General features: G+C 41.5%; 1 protein-coding gene across 1 annotated transcript in view; it reads left to right on the top strand.

Annotated features, from left to right (window-relative positions):
- Positions 1–23,632, top strand: part of TTLL8 (tubulin tyrosine ligase like 8) — a 38,584-nt gene extending 14,952 nt beyond the window's left edge. Inside the window, exons 5-13 of the mRNA XM_090041561.1 lie at positions 2,840–2,907; positions 4,204–4,332; positions 6,082–6,196; positions 9,106–9,228; positions 10,298–10,484; positions 13,543–13,691; positions 17,917–18,163; positions 19,443–19,875; positions 23,105–23,632. Coding sequence (XP_089897687.1) covers positions 2,840–2,907; positions 4,204–4,332; positions 6,082–6,196; positions 9,106–9,228; positions 10,298–10,484; positions 13,543–13,691; positions 17,917–18,163; positions 19,443–19,875; positions 23,105–23,632 — 1,979 coding nt within the window. The remainder of the gene's footprint in view (positions 1–2,839; positions 2,908–4,203; positions 4,333–6,081; positions 6,197–9,105; positions 9,229–10,297; positions 10,485–13,542; positions 13,692–17,916; positions 18,164–19,442; positions 19,876–23,104) is intronic.
- Positions 23,633–27,296: the final 3,664 nt, after the last annotated feature.

Genomic DNA, 27,296 nt, shown 5'->3' with positions numbered 1-27,296 from the left:
AAAGGAAAACCCTTCTAAATTTAGACCTACCTGCTCAGAAACCTTCACTTCTCTCCAATTCTTTCACTTCTCTGTACCCTCCTGAACTATAGCTCTTTGTTGGGGTTTCCCATCCATGCCAAGGCATAACTGAAGGCAGAATTTGATCTACGGAATCTGTATTATTGGGGCTAAAGCCAAATAGAATGCCTCCAGACTCACCGTTCATAGACTGAGTTGGCTAATCTGACAGTTCAGAAACACATATTTTCACTGGAATCTGAATATATTTCATCTATGATCACTGAGGGATGATAAAAGTGCAACATTTCAATGCACTTTTTTGATCAGAAAAAAGGTAAAGCAGACAAGTCAAGAATAGCATATTTTGTGCCATGAGGAGAGTTCATCCTAATTGCATGGAAATGCAGGAAAGAAGTATATTTTTCTGGAGCAGAAGAAATGAAGAGTGCCATACTTCCAGCCTCAGGAATTTTTGCTGTCATGGATAAAACATCCTTTCCTGCACTTTGAAATTTATATTGTCAAGGCATTCCTCTTCTTATTTGCGCCAGCCATGCCCTTCTTTAATCATTGCTATAATTGTGCTTGCACTTACTTTGTTTCTTAGTTTTGAGGAAATTAGATTATTTAAGTAACTAGATGTAGTTTTAATTTAATTTAAGAAGTTATTACAGAGGCATATACATTACATGGATTGTCCCATTAAGTTATCACTTATCCTTTGTTCTGCTGAAAGTAATAATAGTATTTTGTATATGTGCTAAGTTTCATCTAAGGATTTTAAAGTTGTTTGCAAATACTAATATATTAAATCTAGTAACAATGTTGGAGGAAGTTCAGTATAATGTTCCCCATTTTCCAGATGGGGAGACAGAGGTAGAAAGAGGTTATGCAATTTTACAAGGTGACAAGAGCATAGACATTGCATAACTTAAGCATAACCTATGGTGTTTCTGGTAAGGTGTCCTATCTCCAACAATTTCCAATATTAGCTGTTTTAGAGGTAGGTGTCAGCAGCTTTTAGTGGACAGTTAATAATCGAAGTAACCCCAAGAAGTTGATTATGGTTAATAATAACATAGTAAATCAAAGATATAGTTGAGAATAACAAATTAGAAGTCTGTCTGTTGCTCTAGCCAACAGACAGCATGACTTTAATATTTCATGGTGATTCAGCCTTGGGCAGTGGATGTACACAAATGATCCCCAGTACTGAAGACTATAAGTGGCACTGCTTGTACCTATTTTATAGGTTATGTTGGCCAAACTTAGCAAGGCCCTGTTTCTGGTCATTTTGCCAAACTAATAACTTGGGCTGCAATTTTTCACGACCAGTATCTGCCTCAGACTGAACTTTTAGGAAGGTTCAGGTAAAATAACTTAGCCATTTTTAGGCACCTCCACATGTGCATATTAACGCAAAGCAATAAACTCTTGTGCATATTGTGCTGGAATTTATTGCTCATGAGTGCCATGTATGCTTGGGACTGCAGCACAGGACTGCTGCATGCTTGGGACTTCAGCACATCTACATGTATGCTTGGGACTGCAGCACTTTGAACTGGGTTGGAGCAGCCCTGGCTGGCGGGCGGTCTAGGGGGTTAGTCCAGGAAATGTTTGAGGCAAGGCAACTTTTGTAGTTGAGAGAGTTGTCTGACAAGTTTTAGGTGCTCATCCTTAGGTCACTTGATGCCAGAAAGCTTGTCCTTCAGCTCTCCCAACTATACAGTTGATCCAGTTAAAGGTATTACTAAAAAGCATTGCCTCATTGATATCTACCTCTGTTACAAATTTTTGAATGTGGGTAATGAAAAAGGCAGGGAATTGAAGAAAGAAAAAAGATGGTCTCAGAATTAAGAGCCCTGAAAGAATTCAGTTCTTCAGGGAAGCAAACCTTGCTTTTGTGACATGAGGCAAGTCACTTAATCCAGATTTCTCACAGGTGGCCATTAACTCTGTGCCCTCCTTATTTTCTGGGTTCCCAATTTAAGAGCTTCATGGTCTGATTTGTAGAAAGTGTTTAGTACCCTGATCTGCAAGCTGAAGGTAACAGGAGCTGGGGTTGAAGAACAAAATGTATTCTGAAAAATCAGGTCCTAGGCAATTCAGATTGGGCATTCCATATTATTGAACATTTATGACTTAAATTCTTTGTGTCCCAGTTCCCCCCATCAATAAAATGGAAATAGCACCTTCCCTCATCTTATAGGGGTGTTGTGAAAATAAATTCATGCCTGTAAGACACTCGGATACTGTAGGGCTAAAGGTCATAAGTCCATAAGGAAATGAACAATTACATTGTTAGACTAGTGCTCTAATAATGTGCAGTAAATAAAGCATGGAACAACTTTTAACAATGAAGTTAAAACAAAGATATTGAACAACTACCCATTCAGTGAATGAAGCACAGTCTATTCTGGTGCACTAAATGAAGCATGGGTCATGTGGAAAATACAGTATATGGTCATGTAGTTAAAAATAGTATCATGATGTATACGTCAAAGTAGCCAAATTCAGGTTGTACAAGCAGTGTTTGTTCTGACATCTCCCATATTTTGGAAGCTTAGCTTTGAAACTTTAATGCTCCTTTAGTGTATTTTTTTGTAATTTATTAAAAAAATACTTGATGGTACTAATGTACTAATCAAGGAGATAACATAAATATGGAGCATCTTCTATGGAGCATGTAGTTTGTTTATCAAAATCCAAGAGGAAGACTGGACATCTCACCTATTTCTAGCTCTCTCGATATTGAGCCCATCTTGTGTGGCTGCTCAAATCTTCCTTTAAAACAGTATATACCTATATATCTCATATTGTTATATGTTTTCTAAAGGCAAAAGAAATGTCTTACATGAAGAAGTGTCCTGCTTTGAAAAGTCAGATGATATTCATGATATAATGGTAGGTTGACATACACGTTGCTTTTCTTCTTGGAATATATCTTAGTTATAAGAATAAGGCTTAATTACGATAACATTGTTTTGTTTTGTTCCATTCAGTTAGCTTATTTCTGCCATGCAACCACAAAGGGACAAATTATGCTGAAAATAGTGGAGATTTATAAGACAGGAATTTGCTTGATGGATAGCAAATCAATAGTGAATTAATGTACACATATATTAGGAAGAATTTGTCCCCTTAATATATTTTGTGGTCCAGCAAACTAATATTCAGTGCCTTCCAGATGTATATACAGTTCCTATTGACTTAATTGTACATACAGTTAACAGTGCACTTTCCATTCAGGGGATTTGCTTCACTGACTTACCAACTACTCATTTAAAAGGCATTTACACAGCAAATCATCATCATGATTAAGGGAACCACATGGCCTTGATCCAACTGCATAATCATTGAACTCTTTCCACTGATTGCAAGGGAAGACAATGGGAGGATAGTCTCTGTGCTTTTTTGGTATTCTTTGTTATTTAGTTTGTCATTTAGTGCTCCCTAAAGTTAATTGACTGACATTCTACAATAAAGAAAATTACATACATTGTGGGTTATCTGGTTGTTCACTGCTTCCTCATATCAAAACTTCATCAAGTTATTTTGGCCAGTTCTCATATGTCTCTCACTACTTAAACAGTGCTGGAACACAAGGATGTAGATCACTACAGCAACTCTGAGAAGGTCTGTGAGTGAATGGATGATCAAATTATCAGTGATTCTACTACTCTGAACAAATCAGCAAAGACAGTCAGAATGGCCCAACAAAAAAACAGAGTTTGAGTGGACAATAGGGAGCAGTCAAAGAAACCATTTTTTACTATTTTGGGGAGGAGAGGTGTGGGGGGAGCTGGGAATTTCTCAAAAAATATTTTTGAGCTATATGCAGTCCTAGAGCCTTAAAATCTCAATGCACTGTAGGAAGTGGAGTGTGTCAGCATGTGCATTTAAATTGACCCTCCTTACTCTTAGAAATTCACTTTGGATGTGCTATATACAACAGATAGAGTTAATATGACTGTATTATATATTATATTATAATATGACTGTGACTGTACATATTCTCCTAATGCTAAATTGTCATAGGTGCCTCATCTCCTAGCTTCCTTTGTCCATTAAACAAATACAAATCCTGATTATCATTTTGATTAATTGAAGAAGATGATTGTTTGCTACTGGACGTATTGATAAAGGGTTCCTTGGACTTAAATCTGTAGAATTATAATATAGATTCTTTTTTTGTGCTAGTCTAGGTTGGTAAGAAATGAAGAGCCGTCCTTTTTTTGGACTATAAAAAAGGATGCTGTTAATTACCGTGACTTACATTTTGATCAGATGCTGAATCATTATGCAAGAACTGGCTCTTTTACAACTAAAGTAAGTATGTTGTTAACCTGACTTGCCCTTAGTCTGTTCCACGCAATGTACCCTAGGAATGGTACTGGTATTCAATTTAGTAAACAGAGTATAAGATAAACTGGTACATGAGCAATTGTTTAAATCGATTAAATTTGTTTTCATTTATTTCTTGACATAGGAAGTTAAAGTTAAATGCTTTACACATGTGGGACCAGATTCATTCTTGGTTATGCACAAAAGTTTAATTTTTCTCTAGTGTTAGCAATATATAACCAGAGGGAGATGCCAGATTTTGCAAAGGAGAAATATCAATATACTCAGCTCTAAATCATACGAGGTCCCAGTCTTTCAGTGAGTATTTTCATGGAGGCCCATTGACTTCATTTGGGCTCCTTGTGATATTCATGACTCTGCTTTTATAGATCCAACTGCAGGATCAGGGCTCAAGCAAGCTGTTTGCTAAACGCATGGTATAATAATGACAACTTTAGTCATGGACTGACATGAGTTGGGTGATATGGTATTGAAGGGAAGCTAGCTATTAGCAACTCCTTGTTTGTTTATGCAATTTTTTTGCCAGTGGCAACAATGGCTCTTAAGAGAAGTATGGCACCTTTTTGTTTATTGCTGTATTTTCTGTGATACAACATTTCCCCAAATAAAACATACACCTTGTTTTTGGAAGGTAGAATATTTCTTTTTTGGTGAAGAAAACAGCTTCCTCACTTAAACCATTCACCCCAATTTTGGGGGGCTGATTTTGAGGGAAAAGGTGCATGTTGTATGTGAGAAAATACAGCAATATTTCAATTTAACTTGCATATAGTTTCATTATTCCACATCAGTCTTATTGTAATAATTTCCCAATTAATTAACTAATTCTTGGAATCCTCCGAAAAGAGACTCTGACCAGCTTTTCCAAAGGATATGTACTTGATTAAATACAATGAAGTTTTAGGTCCCTAATTTGGAATTATTGTGAAAATTCAGGGTCAGCTTCACTGATGTGAACAACCCTGATGAAGGTAGTCGCAGAAGGATAGTGAATAAAGAGTTCATAATTGTTATATAGAAAGAGCTGATCATGTAACAACAGCAGGAGGAATCAATGAAACAAGAGGAAGCGAAAAACAGATTGGGACAGGTAGTCTTTCAGGGGCTGGCTTCAACTGTTAAAGCCCTAACTGGCTTATGAAAGGCTGTCTCCCACCTTGTGCGATTTTACCAGTCATACAGGTAGCTAAGGTGCTTTTGCTGGTCCTGCCTTGCTCCATTTGAAGAAAGTTGAAAGCAGATATCCTGAGTTACAAAACTTACCCCCTTGGTCCACCAGGGCTAAATTATTTTTAACCTCACTGTCACATTGCAGAGCTCAACTTTCCATTTAGGCATCTCTCCCCCAACTCAGCAAGATGCTTGCACATGTCCAGATTAGGCATGTTTTGCTGGATTTGAGAGAAGGGATTACTGAGTAGGGAATGTAATTAGGAGGGTGAGATGGCAATATCCTTATACGTGTAATATAGTGGGCAGCCTGTTTATTATGTTGAGTAATGATGCATGGTTGTCAGTGTTGTGTGTTAGAAGGTGTTTGGGGGAACAGATAAGCCCTAGGTTAATAGAATTACATTCTTTATAAATTGAAAGAATTTATACATAAATTTTGGTGGAGGTTGAGATAATCTTGTTTATTCTCATTATGTGTGTGGGAGGGAAATAGCAAACCAAGTTTACATGCAGTTTAATATATTTATTATTTTCCTTAAGATTGGGCTTTGTTTGAATCTAAGAAACTTGCCATGGTACGTGCAAGCTAATCCAAATACCTTCTTCCCCCGCTGTTATGGTATTTGCATGGATGTTGAGAAACAGGATTTTATAGGTAAGTCACATGAGTCTCAGTGTTAAGTCTTAAAACTTGGTTAAGGAAGATGCTGAGCACTTTGGCTTAGATCAGGGGTGGGCAATTATTTGGGCCTGCGGACCACATAGGCAGTTTTGGGGAGCTGTAGCGGGCACCCTCTCCCCACCCAATAACAGCCCAGAGCCTGAGTTGCCCAGGTCCAGGGCTGTGCACGTGGGCTTTGGCTGGTCTGGAGTTGGTCTGCTCTGGTTGGGGTGGGTACGGGGCAGGTGTGAGATGTACTGGGCCAGGGCCTGGGTTGTGTGCGTGCATCTCTGCCAGTATCCATGGGGCTGGGGCAGTGGTAGTGGCAGCCAGAAGGAGGCACCACTACCTGGGCTGCTTGGAAGTGGAGTCCAGCTGTGGATCCACCCCAGCCCCACTGCGCATCCAGGGGTGGCAGGATGCACCACGGGCCAAACGGCGCCTGGGTTAGGTAGGACCAAGAGACCAAGCCCCCATGTGAGTCGGATCTGGCCCATAGGCCATACTTGGCTCACCCCTGGCCTATGTAGATCACAACCCTGCTGCATCTATCACTTGAAACCTGCCAATAGCCCTACTGAACTTAAACATAAAAGTATTTCTAAAATGTAGTGCTGGAGCACTGAGCACCCTGCAGTGTCAAGTCCATACAACCAAATTACCCCACTCAACTCCCCAGGAAGCCTCCATTAAGAAATATGCACTAGCTAAATCTGTCCTCATCACAGGTACACTGGGATAAATCCAATGTCACAGTTACTGGATACATTTGATATTCATTGGCAGTAACACTTGGTAAAAGCAGCTATTTCTTACCAGCAATATGTCCTGTACCAGATTTTTGCATGACACTCTAGAACAGCAACACTTAGGAGCTGCACAGGGCCCTAGCACATTGTTAGTAACTGAATATACTGCAAAAAAATGGATGTGAAGATGTTCACCTTTAAAATACTTAATTTATTCTCTGGGTCTTTCAGAAACCTGGAATAGATTAATCATCCATTTAGCAAATTTTAGCAAATAAGACATGATTTACAAAGCAGAGGGGTTCTGGCCTAAAGATTTCTATAGGATGAAATTATTTCCTTATTTTTATTTTTAAACTGAGGTTATGATAATAGAGTTCATGTGTACAAATCTCTTATTATGATGCTGGAATCTTTTAATGATGTGAATAGAAGTGTCAGTGACATGTCCAGTTTATGAGCTATTTTGAAAAAAAGCAGGAAACATTACTGTTTTTTTATAGATGTTAATCTTCCTTGCTTCACTAAAAATGTTATGTCCCTTGACTACAAATTGAAAAGGGTTGTCTGTTGCCAAAACCAAATCTGTTAAAAATTTCAAGAAATATTTCATTCTCAAGAGTGTAAAAAGCTAAAGTTGTGACAAAAATGTTATGTTGGATTAATGCCAACTAAAAAGTTTAAATAAATGTATATGCAAAGTAGAGGGATCTTGATAATTACCTGTGACCAAGAAGTATGGCTGCAAGGAGGTAGAAGGGTTCAAGATGGTTTTTGTGCTCTGCAGTTTGTGTTGCCAGTTCCATCCTTGGTCCAAATTCTGCTTTAAGTTACCTTCACCATCAATGGCCTGAAGCACCAGCTAGCGTTGTCTGAGATCCTTGTCAACACCTCCACTGCTAGGGAATATTTTCTTTGGCCAGATATATTGGATTAAATCTTCTTTGCTTTGCTGGTGCAGTGTTAAGTGGCTGCAGTGCAAAGGAGAATATGAGCAAAAATTTGCATATTATCTGTTCTTTTTACAGTAAAAGAATTGTGGTCTGGAAAAAATGACTCTTTTAATTGGATTTAATATTTCAAAAGGCACATTTCCTCCTCTGTTCAGGTCTACTGGTAATCCTTTTAAAATAATAACATTGCGCTACATGCTGGAGAAGTCATTGTAAACATATTTATTTGTGCATATATTCTATATGCAGAAAAGTGTAGCCCCCCAAAGTATTAGCAATTTTTTATGGCATTTTCAGATTTTCAAGCTTCATTTCTAAGTAAATTCTTCCCTTTTTTTAAATGAGATGCTTCAGATGGATGCGTAGTGATTCATGCTGGGTAGGGGAACTTCAAAAGATTTTGTTTTGGAGTTTGCTTCAGGTCATATACGCTTCCCAGAACTTAGATATTATTCAAAGCTTGGCTGAACTTTCTAAGCAAACTCTAGTCACACAAACTATATTTCTTAGAACTCCTTGCTCACATTGGTTCTGCTTGTAGATCACCTTGGTGGTGAGGCCTGACATTCTTCTGGCTTCCTTTGGATTTATTAAAGGAGTTGTGGCCTGTCTCATTATTACCCTTATTTCCCGTTTCCCCCACCAAATGATTTTCTGACCTTTAGGGGTGTTTTCTTGTTGACTGTGGTCACCTATCCCATGGTGTCCTCAGAGTGCTGACCAGTAGGCATTGCTATTCCTTCAAATTCATGGTGTTGGAAATATTCTGTGGGTTGGCAACCATGATGAAACCATTTTCCACTTTTCATCCGTAGGACTAAGAAATATTTTGTTGCTCACATTTTGTTGTCTCTTTAAACTCTATTGCAATGTCCACTAGGCATATCTAGTAACTGAAAGCAAACAGACTTTTTTGTATCCAGCATCAACATCCTTCTTACACAAGAGCTGCAAATAAACTTCTACAACTGCAACCTAAGAGGGGGCTACCAACTTGTAACTAGTACAGATCGCTTTTCTTAAGTGACTACTAGGTTTTTTGCTTTTAGCAAAAGACTGGTATATAGAATGGAAAACAGATAGTATTTGTACTCAGCAATGTTTCTCACATAGTCCTTATGATAATTGTGTCCTTCTAACAAGTGTTAGCAGTTTGTCTGTTAATGGAACACAAACTAAAATAGTATGTCATTTATTTCAGAGGACTACAGGAATACAGCAGCATCTAACATATTAAAGTGGGTCGTTGGTTTTAATGTCTGCAATAAAAAAACACAGAAGACTAAAGAAAAAGGTTGTAAAGAAGATGTAGGCCAGAAGAAAGGTATTTCTGAAATATCAGCAAAGTAACACTACAAAGTTTGTTGTACAGAAAAAGGGCCAAGGAATAGCTTGCACATCTGCAATTAACGCATGTTTCAGAGGCAAACATTGTCTTTTTACTGCAATAAATATAGTGATCAATGTTCAAAAGTTATTTTTAAGCAACAGCTTCCATAGTTATGGCAACATTTATTTCTGACAGTTGTTTTGTGATGGATATGATTTGTCTACAGAAATTTAAAGCATTTTCATCTCTAGTGTATGTCAGCCTTATTTAACGGGTGCAGAATAATTTGAAAAATTTTACTTTTTGTCTATTGCTTCTTTATGTCTTTGAGGCTCAAAAGAACTTGTAATCCCACTTTGTATTTTGCAAATACATATTTTAATATATCGTAAGAGCTTATGCCTGAAACTAGGTTGCTGTTAAAGTTATTTACAGTGATTTTTGTGGATGGCCCTTCAAAGTCAATACTTTGCTATTAAGTTCAGAGGGTGGATCAGGAATTGTGGCTGGCATTTTCAGTGGTGGAGAGGGACAGAAGCAGAGAGCTATGAACCTAATCCAAAGTATGTAGTGTTTTGGGAACTTTCCCAAATAAGAAAAATGTCAGGCAGCTGTGCATTTTTTTGGGCATAAATATGAGTTGGGTAATCTACAGTGATTTTCATCTTGGTTTAGAGTGAGGAATTTGAAAAGTCAGGCCATCTCAGGTATGCTTAAGTCTGTAGGGACTCGCTTTAGTTGCTTTCTGATGCAGGGTCATTGTTACAGAAGCTAACCCAGAGGAACTTGAGACAAAAAAAAATGTCTGCTAATAAAAGGTAGACAGAGGTGTTGAATTCTAGAAATGCTTACTTACTAAAACTTCTAGGGCATACAGACTAAACTGAAGAAAAATATAAGAAAAACAGATAAAAACACTGGCTTTTCACATTCAGTAAACTCAAACAGGCTGCAAATGGGAGATTCCCTATAAGTTGTTGAAAACTTGGTCTTCTGATCATATGTATGATCACAAAAAGTATACATACCTCACTTATAGTGTCAAAAACATTTTATTTTTTAGGTTCTGAGTGTTCTGATGAAAATGTCAAGCAGCTTCCTGGAAAACTAATAGACATGGCTTGCAATGCATGTGAGATCTACCTTGGGCGAATGGAACACAAGGACATCGACACAGCAGTGAACTCTTCTGCCACGCTCAATGAGGAGGAATGGAATGAATTAGTTGAACAGTACTACTCTCTGGTTCAGTAAGCTTTTACTATAAGAGTCAACTCTTTTGTTTTAAAGCCCTGATTAACAGCTAGATATAATACAATTAGTCATCATGAATAATACTATATCTGACCAGGATCCCCAGTTGAAGGAAATGCTTCAACATGAATAATCTCTCACAGTCCGCTCCTAAATGTAAACTCAAGTTGGAAATGAGTAACTGTATAACTAGTATCTGTCAAACTCTTGATTTTAATAAAAATAGTAATCTCTACTCCTACAACTCTATGCATCCCTGACTCCGTACTTTGTAAACAAGGTCAAATCTTCAGAGTATAACAAGTGGAATAAAAAATGTAGCACAGCAACTCTATACAACAGTTCAGAATGGGAAGGAGAGAATTAGGACTTACAGAAAGTATTTAAGTAAGCAGCATGGAATTTTTATGAGGCTCAAAAATGGGACAGTTTGTTACAGCTCATAGGAAATCTCTTGGCAAAATATATTTCTGTCAAAAAATGAACCTGCACTTGAAACATTGAAACCTACACTTTTCATAGAAACATTTGTTTTAATAAAATTTTCATCAGAAAATTTGTAAGATTCAGGATGGTTTGGAGTCTGGGGAAGGAGTGGTAGGAAGAAGATGGGAAGGAGGCATGAGAGAGTGAGCAATACCACTGTAGAGTAACCACAGTAGTCTGGTTGGGCAACTTAACCAGAATGTAGGAGACCTAGGTTTATGCCCATGGTCTGGGATTTGCTAAGAGTAAATGTAAAAGATTGATTCAGCTGGTAAGATAGGTGAGAGAATACCTAGTCTGAGAATCCTACTTTGGCATTTGGCTAGAATTAAGTCTGAACAGCTTACTAGTTGTGGGATCGGTTGTCACTTAAGTGACTTTTCCATGCCTGCCAGCAAAAATGTATGGCCTCAAGGTTTAGGCATCCACTGACTGCCAGTTTTGAGGATGCCATTGGTACCCACAGGGAGACTTTAGACACTTAAAACCACAGACAGTTGAGTAAGTACTTTTGAAGATCAGGGTCTGGGTCTGAATAACTTACAGGATTGGCTACAAAAGGAAAACCTGCTTCTTTTAGTGAAGAGCATATTAGGCCTGTGTGAAGCAGCTAGTATTCGCTTTGGATTCAGATTTGGCCGATTTGGGGGACAGTGATTCGATTCGGTGATTCAAATTACTGTCCTGATTCGATTTGGCTGAATCTGATTCAGATTCGGCTGCTGCCGAATCTCTGAATCAGCCAGGCCAGGCCCATCCCCTGCCCCTCTGCCAGCCCGGCAATGGCTGCCTCAGCTACCAGCACTTGGGGAAAAAAAGCCCCGACTCAGCGGGTGGTGCCAGGTGGAGGGCAATTCCCACTGCCTCATGCTACATGGAGGGCTCTGCATGAGTCTCCCAACTACCTGCCCTTGTTCCCCCATCCCCCTCATGGGTGCCACACCTAGGCCAGCTCTAGCCCTTAAAGAAAAAAAAACCCTGGAAAAAACCTCTGGACTCACTGCTCCTGCCAACAGGGGTGATCCCTGCTGCCCCACACTGGCCTGCACCATGTGGGGGGCTCTGCATGAAGCCCCAAGGCTGCTGCAGGAGTGGTGAGTCCCAGGGCTTTTCTTGGCTTTTTTTTTTCCTTAAAGCCTGGAGCTGGTCTGTGTGGGGCAGCTGGCGGGGGTTGGGGGATCAAGATGTGGGGGTCGGGGAGCTTGTGGCAAAGCCCCCCATCTTACTCCCTCAGCAGTGGGGCAGTGGGGGGTAGCGGGGATTGCCCCCCCTGCCTGGCAGCACCTGGTGAGTACTGGGGCTTTTTTTAAAAGTACCAGGAGCTGGGGCGGGTGGGGCAGCTTGAGGGGAGGCTGACAGAGCAGGCTGGGGGAGTACGGGGGTCGTGGGGGCTGGCAGGGGTCCCCCCATGGTTCCCTCCCTGAGCCCCTGCCCCTAGTACTTACCAGTTCAGAGTCAGTTGCAGCTCCCTGCTAAAGCCACTGGGGAGTGCCTGAATCATCAAAGCTCTATGAATCTTTTCCAAAGATTTAGAGAGCTGAGAATCGATTTGGACCTGTAGATTGGTCCCCTGATTTGATCTGGTTTTGGAGATTTGGCCACCGAATCAGACTGAATCTCCTCTGAATCAAATCACCACCTGAATCTTCACACAGCCCTAGTCCATATATCTTCAGTAGCAGATGTAGGCCCAGGGAATGTTTTCAAATAGCCCATTGCTAGAGGACAAATGTACTCAAACCAAAAGGGTTTGTTTGAAGAGTTCATACTTCATGATTTTGACAGGAGAATTTATGAAGGAATGTTTTCTATATGTCTTAAATTGTTTTGGCTATTAGAAAGTCTAAAAAAATTAAACTGGCCTAACCTTACTTACTCACAGGCTGGGTTAGATCTAGCCAGGTTCCCTCTCCCTGACTTCCATGTTCCCCCTGGACTGCCTATATTGGGATCTAACTATAATTTAATTAAAGAAAATTTCCTCCTTCTCTTGTCTGTCATTACCTTGGCTTCCTTGCTTCATCTACTTCATACATTCTTGTGTTGTTCCTACTACAAGGTTTTCATAAACAGATTGTTTTTTCAATAATAAAGCTTCTGATTATAAATGTAATCTAAATGCCAGCCTCTTTGTCCCTCCTTCCTGCTATGATAGCAATTCCTTTAGGTGTAAAGGAGAAATACTTAATAGTTAAATATCTTGTCACTAAAGGGCTGTTTGCCTTTGAAAGTAATCTTAGGCTGATATTCAAAAATGCAGCACAAAGCAAAAACAAGTATATATAAATGAAATTGTGTTTTTGATGTAGCCATAATGCTGTCTTGACAGTACAATAGAATTGTGACTGACTTCCTTACAATTCCTCTCCAAGGCTTTGTGGAGGGGAGGATGATAAAAGGAATGGTCATTAATAAACAGTATGGTTCATTTTGACAAATGCTTACTCAAATGCTTTTTTATTATTACAGTAAAATCACCTTTTACTATATTTTAGAAAAAACAATATTGAGTCTCTTAGTAAAGCTACATATAAAGTACTGGATTTTATGATTTTTTTTTGTTTGTAGTGAAGGCGCTGTCATTTGTAACGCACATAATTACATTACCCAGTGCCAACGCATTCTCACTAAAATAATGTCGGCAAACCCGCAACGAGATATAGATGGTAGCCACAATATCTGGATCATTAAACCTGGAGCAAAATCCCGTGGCAGAGGTAAGAGCTTCTTAGGCTTTTTTGATTTGAGGTATTTATTAGCAGAGTTGTTAGACTATTATCTACAGAAGCAGCTTGTAAAAATATGAGGAAATTCTACAAGTCCTCCCATGTGATCCATATAGAACTGCCTAAATAATTCTAAGTGTAGCCTTTCCCAAAGTCATTTGCATGCAGTTCTCAGCAGCTTGCTTTTTTACACAATATATCAAAAGGGGAAACGGCAAAAGAGAAATTTGTCAAATCATCAAATGTAAACTTGGCAAACTTTTACCTTTTTCAGTGAAATTCTGTGGGTTTTTTTGAGTCCTGGAGTTTTTTTAAGCTTGAGGAAAAATAGGTTTTCTGCTTTTGAGATGAGGGAAGGGATTGGGAATGTCATAAGTGCAACCTCTGGGTCAGGCTTTAGAAGCCGATTGGTCAGAAGTCCAGAAGCCAAAACCAGGGCTCACAATACTGGGCACTGAGCCTGAAAAATTACATTGGGGTTTGAAGCAGGTTCATGGTCAAGGCCAGGCTAGAGGTCAGGAGCCAGAGAATCCGATACCCACAATAGGGTAAGCAGGAGGAAGTACTGGGGTCCAAGTCTGGGGCAAGGCAGGAACAAGGTACAAGCATCAAAAGTTGGAGCAACACAGGAATGAGTCTTGGGCAAGGCTGGAGGCAGGGCAGGAGGGTCTGAGGCAGAAGCAAGGTAGAAGTTCAGAGTTAGAGACACAAGCCAAGGTTCAACAGCAGAGTCAGGATCAAAGCCAGGAAGTCCAAGAATATAGGAGTCATGGATTCATAGATTCCCAGAGTTGGAAGGGACCTCAGTGGGCCATTCAGTCTGACCCCCTGCCCCTGGCAGGCAAGAAAAGAAACACCAACCCTGGGGTCATGTGATCCCAGCCAGGTACCTGTCCAGTCTCTTCTTGAAGACCTCCAAGGATGGGGCGAGCACCACCTCCTTTGGGAGCCCATTCCAGAATCTGGTAACCCTGACCATGAACACCTTTCTCCTAATGTCCAGCTTAAACCTTCTCTCTAGTAGCTTACAGCCAATTGTTCCTTGTCCTTCCAGGGGGTGCCCTGGTGAACAGACGTTGCCTACTTCTTGTTGCTCTCCCTTTATGAATTTGTACGCAGCCACAAGGTCCCTTCTCAGTCTTCTCTTGGAGAGGCTGAAGAGGTTAAGATCCTTTCCTCGTAGGGCCTTCCCTAAAGGCCTCTAATCAGGTGAGTAGCTCTTCTTTAGAACCTCTCCAGGTTGTCCGCATCCCGCTTGAACTGCAGCATCCAGAATTGGACACAGTACCCCAGCTGCGGTCTGACCAGTGCCGCATAGATGGGGAGAATCACTTCCCTGGACCTGTTTGTGAAGCACCTACAGATGCACGACAAGGTGCGATTGGCTCTGCCAACTGCTTCATCACATTGGCGACTCATGTTCATCCTGGAGTCAACAGTGACTCCAAGATCTTTTTCTGCCTCAGTGGAGCTGAGGAGGTCGCCCCCCAGCCTGTAGGTATGATGGCAGTTCTTCCTCCATAGATGCAGCACCTTGCACTTGTCCTTATTGAATTGCATCCTGTTGCTCTCTGCCCACTTCCCCAGCCTGTCTAGGTTGTCTTGGATCTGGTTCCTCCTCTCCAGGGTGTTATCTGCACCCCATAATCTTGTGTCGTCTGCAAATTTGGACAGGGTGCTTCCCACCCCCTCATCCAGATCACTGATGAAGATGTTGAACGGCACCAGCCCCAGAACTAAACCCTGAGGGACTCCACTGCCCGCATCTTTCCAGGATGACACCAACCCATCCACTACCACCCTCTGAGTGCGACCCTTGAGCCAATTTGCTAACCAGTCTACTGTGTAATCATCCAATAAATCCCCTCAGTTTATTTATAAGGATGGTATTGGATACCTTGTCAAAGGCCTTCTTGAAGTCCAGATAGATAACATCCACCTTGACTCCTGTATCCAAACAATTGGTGGCCTTGTTGTAAAAGGAAACTAGGTTAGTCAGGCAGGACCTGTCTGCTAAAAACCCATGTTGGTTACCCCTCTGCATCACATTAGCTAGCAGGCTCCCACAGATGTGTTCTTTGATAATTTTTTTCTAGGATTTTCCCAGGGATAGAGGTAAGGCTGACTGGTCTTTAGTTTCTGCAGGTCCTCCTTCCTCCCCTTCTTAAAGATTCGGATGACGTTAGCCCTCTTCCAATCCTCTGGAACCTGACCCAAGCACCGTGAGCGCTCATATATCCTTGCAGTGGATCAGCTATGACCCCTGCTGATTCCTTCATTACCCGTGGGTGGAGTTCCTCCAGTCCCAGTGATTTGAATACATCCAGTCCCTCCAAGTATCTTTTTACTGTGCCAGCACTGATCGTTGGTCAGCTGATGTTCCCTTTGTTGGTGTTCATGATGTATGTTGAGGGGTCGTCTAGATTCCCATTTAAGAAGACAGAGGCAAAAAACTCATTGAAGAGCTCTGCCTTGTCCCTGCTATCCATCACTAAGCTCCCCTGCCCATCCTGTATGGGTCCTATGCTACCCAGCCCCCTTTTTTTGCTCCCAACGTACCTAAAGAAGGACTTTTTATTGTCCTTAATCCCTGACGCTAGCCTGAGTTGTAGAGTTTCCTTGGCCTTCCTGACTGACTCCCTGCAGGCAATAGGAGTCAGGCAAAGATGTATTAAGACTTGTTCCAGAGATAAGACCCTGCAGGAAGTGGGAGGGGTTTATAGCCCTCTAATCAGGGACTTGTGGTCCCTGTTGGTTTCTCAGGTCATGTGATTACAGGCTTTCAAGATCACTGGAAACAGATGTGGCTGGAGAGCTCTCCCAGGCCCATGCACATGGAGCCCATGCCCAGCAGGGCTTCCCCATGCAGCTGGGGACTGGCTGGGAGCTGTCCTAATTCTGGGCCAGCTCCCAGCCAGCCCCAGCTGGGTGAGGAAATATGGCACTGCTCAGCTTCGAGCTCTTCACAGGAGCCAGGAGGTGAGCAGCGCTGGGATGGGGTAGCTCTCTGCCCTGCTCCCACCCCCTTTTCCCCCCTCCCCATCCCAGCACTGCTCAGCTCCCAGGTCCCTACAGGAGTGGGGAGCCAAGCAGCATCAGCACTGGAGAGCTCTCTGATTTCCCAAGCACCAAGAGGCTGGCTGGGAGGTGTCCCACTTCTGGGGAAGCTTCCACCCAGCTCCCATCTGGGCAGGGAAATCCCCGAGCAGCTGGGGGCTGGCTGGGATTTTCCCCAGAATCAGGACAGCTCCCAGCCAGCCTCTTGGTGCTCGGGAAAGTAGAGAACTCACCAGTCCTGGTGCTGCTTGGCTCCCTGCTTCTGTGGGGACCTGGGAACTGAGCAGTGCTGGAACTGAGCAGTGCTGCGGGGTGGAGGTGGGGTAGACAGCTACCCCATAACTGTTCAGGTCCTTGGTGGAACTGGGAGCTGAGTGGTGCCAGAGGAGTTCCCTGTCCCTTGTGGCCCCCTGGTTTTGGGGCTGAGTGGGAGCAAATATGCTCCCACTCAGCATCTACACGTGCTATTGTGCAGTATTACTGTACAGTTAGTTTACTACCTGTATTTACAGGTAATAGGTAACTGTGCAGTAGACAATTTACTGCACAGTAAATGGTGCACACATGTAGACAGTGATGCTTTACTATGCAGTAGATTCATCTGCTGTGCAGTAAAGCATCTCATGTAGACATGCCCAGAGTGTTCTAACTTTAACAACACTTAACTCCCACAGATTTAGTTTTGTCTGAGCATAACATGTAACTTACCTTAAGGCACACCAGTTACTGCAGCCAGTGGCACAAAGGGAACATTTTGACTAGCATCCTGTTCAGTTACATTTGAGACCCCAGCCTGAATAGCCTGGTATCCATTTGCAGCTGGGTTAAATGGTACAACCTGCAGCACAAATCCTAACCAAGTCTCAAACTCATGCCACTGGCACACTAGAATGACCCCTTAGTTACTCTATGCTTATGACTTTAGTGGTGAGTTTACCATTTGCTTATTATTTGTCTGGGTGGTAAAGGGTTTATAAAAACATCATGCAGTGGGCACACAGGAATGTGATCTTTTAAACTGATTTTCTTATTTTTTTAAATTCTACCATAATAGGTAAATGACAATTCTCAGTCAGGTATAGACTGTCTTTTTTTATGCTCTCAACTTCATACAGTATTATCAGGCACTAACATGTATATTATATTATTTGTTTTACAGAAATAGTGTGCAAAGATAGACTGGAAGATATTTTGAAGTTAGTAGAAACAACAGATCAGTGTCCTGTGAAAGACAGTAAATGGGTGGTCCAGAAATACATTGAGACTCCATTGTTAATTTATGAAACTAAATTTGACATCAGACAGTGGTTTCTTGTCACTGATTGGAACCCTCTGACTGTTTGGTTCTACAAGGAGAGCTACCTAAGATTTTCTACACAATGTTTCTCCTTAAACAATCTGGACAGGTAACTAAGGAAGTCTAAGCAAAAACTTAGGTATCCAGAATAGTTAACAAACAGAATTGGACTGAAGATCCTACCTTATATTAAGTTCCTGAGTTTTGGAAGTGAAATAGTGGTGACATGAAAAAATATCCTTATACTTGACTTTCTTATGTTTTATTAAAGTTGTATTTAGTTAGAGTATATGAATTAGGCTGGTGGTGACAGCAGCAATTAAAGTCATGGTGCCATAACTTATATCAGTTATTCTAACTGTGACCTTATTCATTTTAAGCATGCAGAAAATCCAAATTTTATAAAATTATAACTTTAGAACATTTTTAGAATAGCAGCATATGTTTATCATACCATCATTTTTACACAAATGGTAAAGAATAGTGATGGACTAGTCTCATAATCTGACAGTGTTTGGGGAAATTTCATACAATTTCTCAATTGGAGAACTGTTCTATTTTCCTATTCAAACATATTTTTGGCAGGTGTTGCACAGGGGAGTTCCAAGCTGAAGATAATTTTAAAATCAAACCCTAGGATTTTAAGAATTAAATACTGTATTTTCTCACAGTTACTATGTATCTTTCTCCCCAAGTCAGCCCCCGAAAACTGGGGGAGAGGTGTTAAGTGTGAAAGTTCTTTCCTTTGCTGGAAAAGAATCATACCTGGAGACACTATGCATGCCATGGAGCTGTCAACATGGCTAGCACTTGTGTTTGCTCACAAAACTGAACGGTTGGAGTCTTGTGTTAACACTTACAGCTGTAACTATCGACTGAGCATGGTAGCTTATGCCCAGAGCAACATATGACCTGCTGGTAGTATCATGATGAGACTTGTGATAAGGAAACAATGCTATATTTTTAGGAACTTAAGAACTACTTATAGTAAAGAAATAATAATCTTGCTACTACTGTTGCAAGGGTTTGGGGCCTAACATTGTGTGACATAGAGTAAGTCTTTCTGGGAATACAGAGTGTCCAGGAAATGTAGCATTGCCAGAGACAGTTTGCCACACCAGGAAGTTCCTAGTATTTTGCTTCCTGGACTTCCTGTGTCATGCAGTCAGCCATGACTCTGGAAGAAAATTGTTTTTCTACATTCTGCCTTTAAAAGTAAGGTGTGTGTTTAATCTGGGGGCATGTTGTATGTGAGAAAAAACATTATTTATTCAATGTTTATATTGGCATAATAAATTCACTGCATACAGTATTTTCATGAGAGTACCATTGTGATATTATGGAGCATTTACTGCCTGACTCTTAGTTTTGGTGCATTCTTTTCACAGTTCCATTCATCTTTGCAATAATTCTATCCAGAAACATTACAAAAATGCTGCAGACAGGAACCTACTCTTGCCATGCCACAACATGTGGACAAGCACCAAATTTCAGGAGTACTTACAAAAGAGAGGCCATGGCAGTATGTGGCAAAATGTTGTCTACCCATCCATGAAAAGAGCCATTTTCTACACGATGAAGATGGCTCAAGATAAAGTTGAAGCCCGGAAGAACAGTTTTGAGCTATATGGGGCAGACTTTATTCTTGGGCAAGACTTTAAACCCTGGTTAATTGAAATCAATACTAGCCCAACTATGTTCCCTTCTACTCCAGTTACAACTGAGCTATGTGGCCAAGTGCAAGAAGATACACTTAAAGTTGTTCTTAGCAGGAAATTTGACAAAAATGATACTGGCAAATTTGAACTTCTCTGGAGACAGGTATGAATAGTTCTACATCATTCTCTACATGGTCACGGGGAAGTTGATTTGGTGATTATTTTAAAATCAGTTTGATCAGTGTGGTAGGTTCATTTTAACACTCAGCATTTAACTCAATTGCATGGTGACATTGGTAAGATAGAGGGAGTGTCTACATGAGACACTTTACTCGAGATTACAGCTAATTACTGCACAGTAAGCATCACCGTATGTACATGCAGATGCTTACTGCACAGTAATTGGCTCTAATCATGAGTAAATTTGCTACCTGCAAATGCAAGTAGCTAATTAACTCTTGATTACTTACAGAGCAGTAGTGCATGTGTAGATACCTGACTGGGAGCACATTTGCTCCCTGTCAGGCAAGCAGCCTGGGGTGGGAGATTGCTCCCTGCCTCCAGGAGTTGCTTGTTGCTGGAGTGGAATCTGCCACTGAAGCCTGGGCAAGGACAATGTCCCCCTGCCCCAGCAGCAGGGAGCTGTCAGCCCCTGCTTCGTGATCATGGGGTCCTGGCTGGGAGATCCATTTATCCCAGTGCCAACTCCACGGTCATGGGACTGGCATTGGGAGATCCTTTTCTCCCAGCACCATCTCTGTGGTTGCAGGGCCAGCACTGGGAGAGAAGAATCTCCCAGTGCTTGCCCCTCAACTGTGGAGCTAGCACTGGGAGCAAAGGGTTTGCCAGTGCCGAACCCATGACCATGGAGCTGGTGTTGCAAGAAAAGGATCTCCCAGTGCTGGTCCTGCAACCACAGAGCTGGCAATGAGAGAGAAGAATCTCCCATCCCCAGGCCCTGTGATCATAGAGCTGGTGCTGGGAGATAAGGATCTCTCAACCCTGGCCCCATGATCGTGATTGGGGAGCGGGGTCTGGGAGCTCCCTGCTGCCAGTGTAGGGGGATGTTTCTGCCTGGGCTCCAGTGGCAGAACCTGCCCCAGCAGCCGGCAGCTCCTGGAGACGGTAAGCAATGTCCCAGCCCCTGCCAGAAGAAAGCTGTCTCCTGGTTCCGTGATCTGTGCCAGCACCTGGGCTAGCATCTAGGGAGAACCTACAGCTTCCCCCAGCTGCTGCAGGGGGCCACTGCATGGCCAGTGAGGATGGGAGCAGATTGCTGCCACGAGCAGCAAATTTTCTCCTGCATCCCTGCACACGTAGACATATCTGGGAAAGTTTACTCTAGAGTAATTTACTTCAGGGTAAACTGCTCCCGGATTATTTGCACATGTAAACATGCCCACTGTGTACAAGGGCATTGATACAAAATCTGAAACATCCACCCCCCACTATTAATTAGTTTTAGTGGGTATGGTTTCATTACTTCAATATGGCTGGTCAGTTGGAAGCTATGTAATATACTAATTGTGTCCAAAGCTACTGCTACAGTGTAAGAGACAGAATGCTATTTGTAATTAAGATATTACAGCTTATTGAAAGTATTATTAATCATGTTCATTGGTATGATTTTAGACATTTTCTTTCTTTGGGTGATCTACCTGTAGAAAAGGTAAATAAAACTAATAAATTAGTTATCTGAGTCATACAAATTAGATGTGCTACTTGCATAATCAGGAGTAAATGAGATGCAGGGAAGCTCTGGCAGGCTTGGCCTGGCAGAGGAATTTGTGCAAGGGACAAGTGGCAGAAAAGCTACTTACCACATTTGGGAATTCCAGCAGTCAGGTTCAGTTTCAGGCTATGCTCCTGCAGACACCATGCACATGAATATATACGAGAGTTCAATGGGACTAAAGCTAATCTTGTATAAATGTATATGGGTTCAGAGCTTTGAACTATGCTGGGAGCTCTCTCCAGGGGGCCTGCAGTCAAAGGCATTGTATTATTTACCTGTTAAGTATCTTGGGCATGCTTTATTCACTTGCCACCCATTCTCTTTTTAGTATTGCCAATTTGGAATGGTCACATTAACCATTTAGAAATTTTTATGGTTTAGGTTTAGAAGATTTCTAATTTCAGCACCCAAAACTTGAGTCTACAAGAACTATTCAGTAATTACAGTATGTCAGAACAGCCTTCTGACATGTTTATAGGCACTCTGTGGCTGGCTTACTATTTTATTGAATAACAAGTTGCTTGCATGATGGCGTATTGCAATTGATCATGCAATTAATGCATTAATTGCATGATAAATGTAATGTCTGCCAGGGGTCTTGGGACTGGTGCAGTGAGCTGTTAGTATAATAGATTTAGCATAAAATCAAAAGTTATAGTGCTTTTATATCTATTTTATCATTTTGTTTATAAGAAAGTGTTAGGTTCGTTGTATAAAGTGGAAAAAAGGATTATATGTAAATTAGTAGGAAGTTCTGAATTGTACAGACTTTTTTTCTGTAGTACACTAAAAGCTGTGCTATCCGGCACTTTACTAACAGGCAGATCGATGTGGCAAAAGCAAAATCGGAAATCCTACTGTGGCACTTCCAGTTTCACAGAGTCCCAAAGCCCAGGTCAAAGCAGCCTGCATGGGGCCCCCTTCCCTGTCCCACAGCACATACTGATATGGGAATAGTAAACTTTTAATTAAAATTCCCTCCTTGCTATTAATTATTTCTGTCCCTCCCTGTCCCTTGGCACTCTGACGCACCAGATGTGATGGGAGGGGTGGCGGTCTGAACAGGCAGTCCAAACAGAAGCCTCTCAGATAACTGGCAATTTTGATCAACTGGCACCCCACATTCCCCCTACACTACAGCTTTTGCTGTAGTCTAAAATACTCTGTCATTCAAACTGTGAACGAGCTCATATTGCCCTTGTGAAGAAGGTTAAAAGCATACTGGGCTGCATTAGTAGGAGTGTTGCCAGGAGATTGAGGGAAGTTATTATTTCCTTCTATTTGGCACTGATAGGCCACATCTGGAGTACTGTGTCCAGTTTTGGGCCCCCCACTACAGAAAGGATGTGCACAAATTGGAAGGGGTCCAGCAGAGGACAAAGCAAATGGTTAGTGGTCTGGGGCACATCGTTTGTGAGAAGAGGCTGAGGGAACTGGGCTTATTTAGTGTGGGGAAGAGAAGACTGAGAGAGGATTTAATAGCAGGATGGTCCTCCTTTGAACAGGGGGTTGGACTAGACCTCCTGAGGTCCCTTCCAACTTCTAATTTGTATGATTCTGTAACTAGATTTAATCCATGGCATTGTTACTTCTTCATGTATAATTTGGTATATTATACCTATGCTAAAAAAATGTAATTCTTTTTGTTTCTTTTAAGCCTCTCTTGGAGCTGCCGCCATTTAACACTACTGACCTTGCAGTGGAGGGAACTGGTATTAGGCGATGCAGGCAGAAAGTTTCCCCTGTCACTAACTATAATGTTCAAGAAACATTACCAGGAGCTCAGCAAGAATCAGTCCCATATCACTCAGCCAATCACGAGAAACAAAGACAGTCAATAATAGCTGCAAATGAGAAGCAAAATCTGAAAGATCCAAAGACTATGATCTACGCTATACCTAAGCCTCTAAAGAGGCAGCCAGGGAAAACCAATCAAGTGAGTGATGTGCCCACAGAGTGCATTGGGCACACAGATTTTGCCAGCTTCATTGTTCAACCTACACAAAGTGTTGCAGAGACAAATCCTACACCTCATATGAACAGGGCAAAAGGAAAAATTGATCCAAACTTTTGGAGAGTAAGCCAAGCTGCTCTTCCCTTTCAAGTTATGAATTCCTTGGACCGAAAATTACCGCGGTCTTCCAAAACATCAGGTAATAACTTGTTTAGGAATACTACACTGTAAATGACATAAGCAGCAACTTTACTCAGAGAGTTGAAGTTAGCTATACAGGGCGTGTCTACAAATTATGCTATGCCACCGTGGCAACTCACTATATCATCATAGTGATGCTTCTGTGGCTACATAGTGATCACATGCATCTACACGTCACTGGCAGCTGTTTTGCTGTAGCAGTGCACTCCCCCGTTTTAGTGTGCTGCTATGGCAAAGTAGCAGCTAAACATAGCTGTGTGTTGTGGCGCACAGTATGGGTGGTTACTGCACTATGCTTTAGTACTTTTTCCTGGAAATACTAAAGCACGGTGCAGTAACAATGCCACTGTAGGGCAATGTGTAGACATGCCAGCAGTGTAGGTTTTTCAGTTGTTTATCAAGTTATTTGTATATCTCTGCCACATTATTGTGTGTTCATTTTCAGTAGCTTAAATAACCCCACTCTTTTTCAATCTCTCCTCCTACAGAAGTTTGTTCATGCCTTTAGTCATTAATTTCCATCCTATTTTTTATACGTCGTGTTATTTTGCTTATATTTTTTCTCTTTGGGCTGTTGTCACCCTGGTGAACTGAGGTTTTCATTAAATTGTCCACAATAATGCTCAGTTACTTGATTCCTACAGTGAAGTCAAAAGTTCGTATCTTTTTATGTTTCAGGGGTATACTTAGTAGCCGTGTTGGTCTGAGATGAGAAGACATACAAAAATCTAGATTCCAAAATGGTACCTTTTATTAGACCAAATGGGAAATCACAAGAAAATTATCCTTTTCTGCAAGCTTTTGGGATCAAAGTCCTTTTGTCAGGCTCTGGGAAAAATATAGATGGTAGAAGATGGAAGGAAGGAATTCTGCCTGATCTACACATCAAAGAGCTACTCAGCACGGCTCACAAAGATACTCTCATGAACCCAGAAGGACAGCCTTCCATCTTCAGCTCTCTCTGTGCAAAAATGAAATTTATTTCCTACCTATGGGGATTTTTTACCATCTTGTACTAACTATACTTTTCCCAGAGCCTGACAAAGGGACTTCAGTCCTGAAAGCTTGCAGAAATGGATAGTTTTCTTGCAGTTTCCCAGTTGGTCTAATACAAGGTATCATTTTGGAACCAAGACTTCTAGTTTTTTGTATATAATCTTTCACATGTAATTGAGGTTAACCATGACTGAATTGTACCGTACCTATTGGGCATGGATGATGACACTAGACTGGTTCCAGTGGTCTGATGTTTGCATTACAAACCACCATGTTTTTAAGCACAAACCTGGAATTTAGTAGTGATCAAAGTTTAAGTAAGCATAATTTTTTACCTAGTCTTTCAGCTCTTTGATTCCTTGTGCTCAGTTTTGAAGCCCAGGATCATAAGGTCTTAGGAAAGTAGGGCTGGAATGGATCTCATTAAATCATCTGGTCAAGACAGGTTTCAGACCTGATGAAACATTCCAGCCAGGTGTCTGTCTAATTTGCTCTTGAAACTTACCAGGGATAGAGATTCTACAACTTATCTACATAGCCTGCTCCAGTAATTTACCACCCTCATAGTCAGAAAGTTCCTCCTAATTTTCAAAGTAAATTTCCTCTACTGAAGTTCGAGACAATTGTGTCTAGTCTTGTCCCTACAGCCACAGAGAATAGTTTATCTCCATCCTCTTTAGAATTGCCCTTCTGGTATTTATCAAATTTCCCTTTAGTCTTTTCTTCTCCAGACTAAATAATCCTAGTTCTTTCAGCCTTTTTCATGTCATGCTTCCTGGGCCTTGAATTACCTTTTTTCTCTTGACAATCTGTCTGTGAAGTAAAGTGCCCAAAACTGGACATGATATTTTAGGTGAGGCCTCATCAGTGCCAAATAAAGAGGAAGAATCACTAACCTTAATTTGCAATAAACACTCCTATTAATTCAACCCTATATGCTGTCGACATTTTTTGGTAACAAATATCACACAATTGACTCATGTTCAATTTATGATCTACTGTAATCCCCAGGCCTTCTCTGCAGTTCTATGGCCAAGCTAGTTTTCCTCAGTTTGTATTTCTGTGTGTAGTTAATCCATCCCAAGTTCAGGACCTTGTACTTGTCCTTGCTGAATTATATCTAGTTGATTTCAGACCATTTATCCTGCTTATTCAGGTTAGTCTGGATCCTAGCCCTATCCCCAAAGTGCCTTGCAACTCAACCCACCTTGTTGTCATCTGCAAAATTGCTAAATGTGCACATAATCCCATCATCCACATCATTAATGAAGATATTAAACAATACTAGACCCATGACAGACCCCTGGGTTTGATTCCTCCTTCCAACTAGATATTGAATCATTGATGACTAACTTGTTGACTACAATGATCCAACCAGTTATGTATCCATATTACAGTACTTCCATCTAGCCTGTGTTTCCTTAGCTTGTACGTGTGAATATTGCAGGAGATGGTGTCAAAAATCCTTGCTAAAGTTAATGTGCACCATATCCACTGCTCTTTCCCCATCCATAGATTTTCTTAGGGAAGGAAATCAAGTTGGTCAGGCATACCTTGCACCTTGCTCTTGAGATCTGCTCTGTGAACTTTGCATTGTCTTCTTTTACCTTTGACATACTTGTAGAATCCTTTTTTGTTGCCTTTTACATTCCTTGCCAGTTGCATCTCAAATTGTGCCTTTGCCTTCCTGGTTTTCTCCCTACATGGCCTTTCAGTAAATCCCTGCTTAGAAGGTAAGTTAGCTGATATATGAAGACACTGTTTCCCATCTTTAACAGGTGGATGCCATTTCCTTCCAGTAGTCCTTCTTGGAATACCACCCCATGGTTGAAGAAGCCCAAATCCTGCTGGTGATACAGTATATACAGCTATGTATTGAACTCCAGGATACATCTCCTCTTACTTGGGCATATTTCCATAACTGGGAAGACTGATGAAAGCACAACCTCCATCCCCTTAACCATTACACTGAGATACATGTAGTCACTTCTGATCTGTTCAGGTTTGCACCTGGCATTTTCATTAGTGCCCATATGGATGAACAGCATGGGATGGTACTCAGAGGGTTGGATAAGTCTTAGCAACCATCTGTCTTGGATGTGGGCTCCTGGCAGACAGAAGACCTCCTGACCCAGTAGGTCAGGTCAGTAGATGGATGCCTTCATGCTCCAGTGGAGGAAGTCATCAGCCATCACTGCCCTTTGGCGGCAGTGGTTTCATCATACCATCCTGTGGGTACATAGCTTGGCCACTCCCACCACTGCAGTAGAATCCCTTTAGTATGATGCCAGGTCTTAGTATCTGTTCTTCAGTTCAGAAGAGGAGTGTTATCTACTGTTAGATGTGACAAGCTACCTTCTTGAGTATCTGGGTCTTCTTTGTCTTCCAATGACTTCTCTGGCTGTCCCTCTTCCATGATGCTGGAGCTCTCTTTGTGCATTAAATCAATGAAATCATCATGCTCATGGATGCTTCTGAGCTTCACTACTTCCTCTAGCAGCTCCCTTACCTGGTTCCTGGGAGAATCTATCAGGAGGCACCTCTCACACAGCTAGCACCCCTAGCTTCAGCTATGTTCTCTCAGCCATGGGGGTACATGGGGTGGCTGGGAGCACTGGAGGAGCACAAGCTCCTGCAGCTGGGAACTAACGTCAGCTGGGAGCTCCCAGACTTGGGGGTACACGTAGGCATCTACATG

This window comes from Crocodylus siamensis, chromosome 4 (genome assembly GCF_052110815.1).
Source record: "Crocodylus siamensis isolate JL-2025a chromosome 4, ASM5211081v1, whole genome shotgun sequence".
In the NCBI taxonomy this organism is placed as follows: Eukaryota; Metazoa; Chordata; order Crocodylia; family Crocodylidae; genus Crocodylus; species Crocodylus siamensis.
The sequence above is the reverse complement of the archived record's forward strand: the minus strand, read 5'-3'. Positions and strand labels throughout refer to the sequence as shown.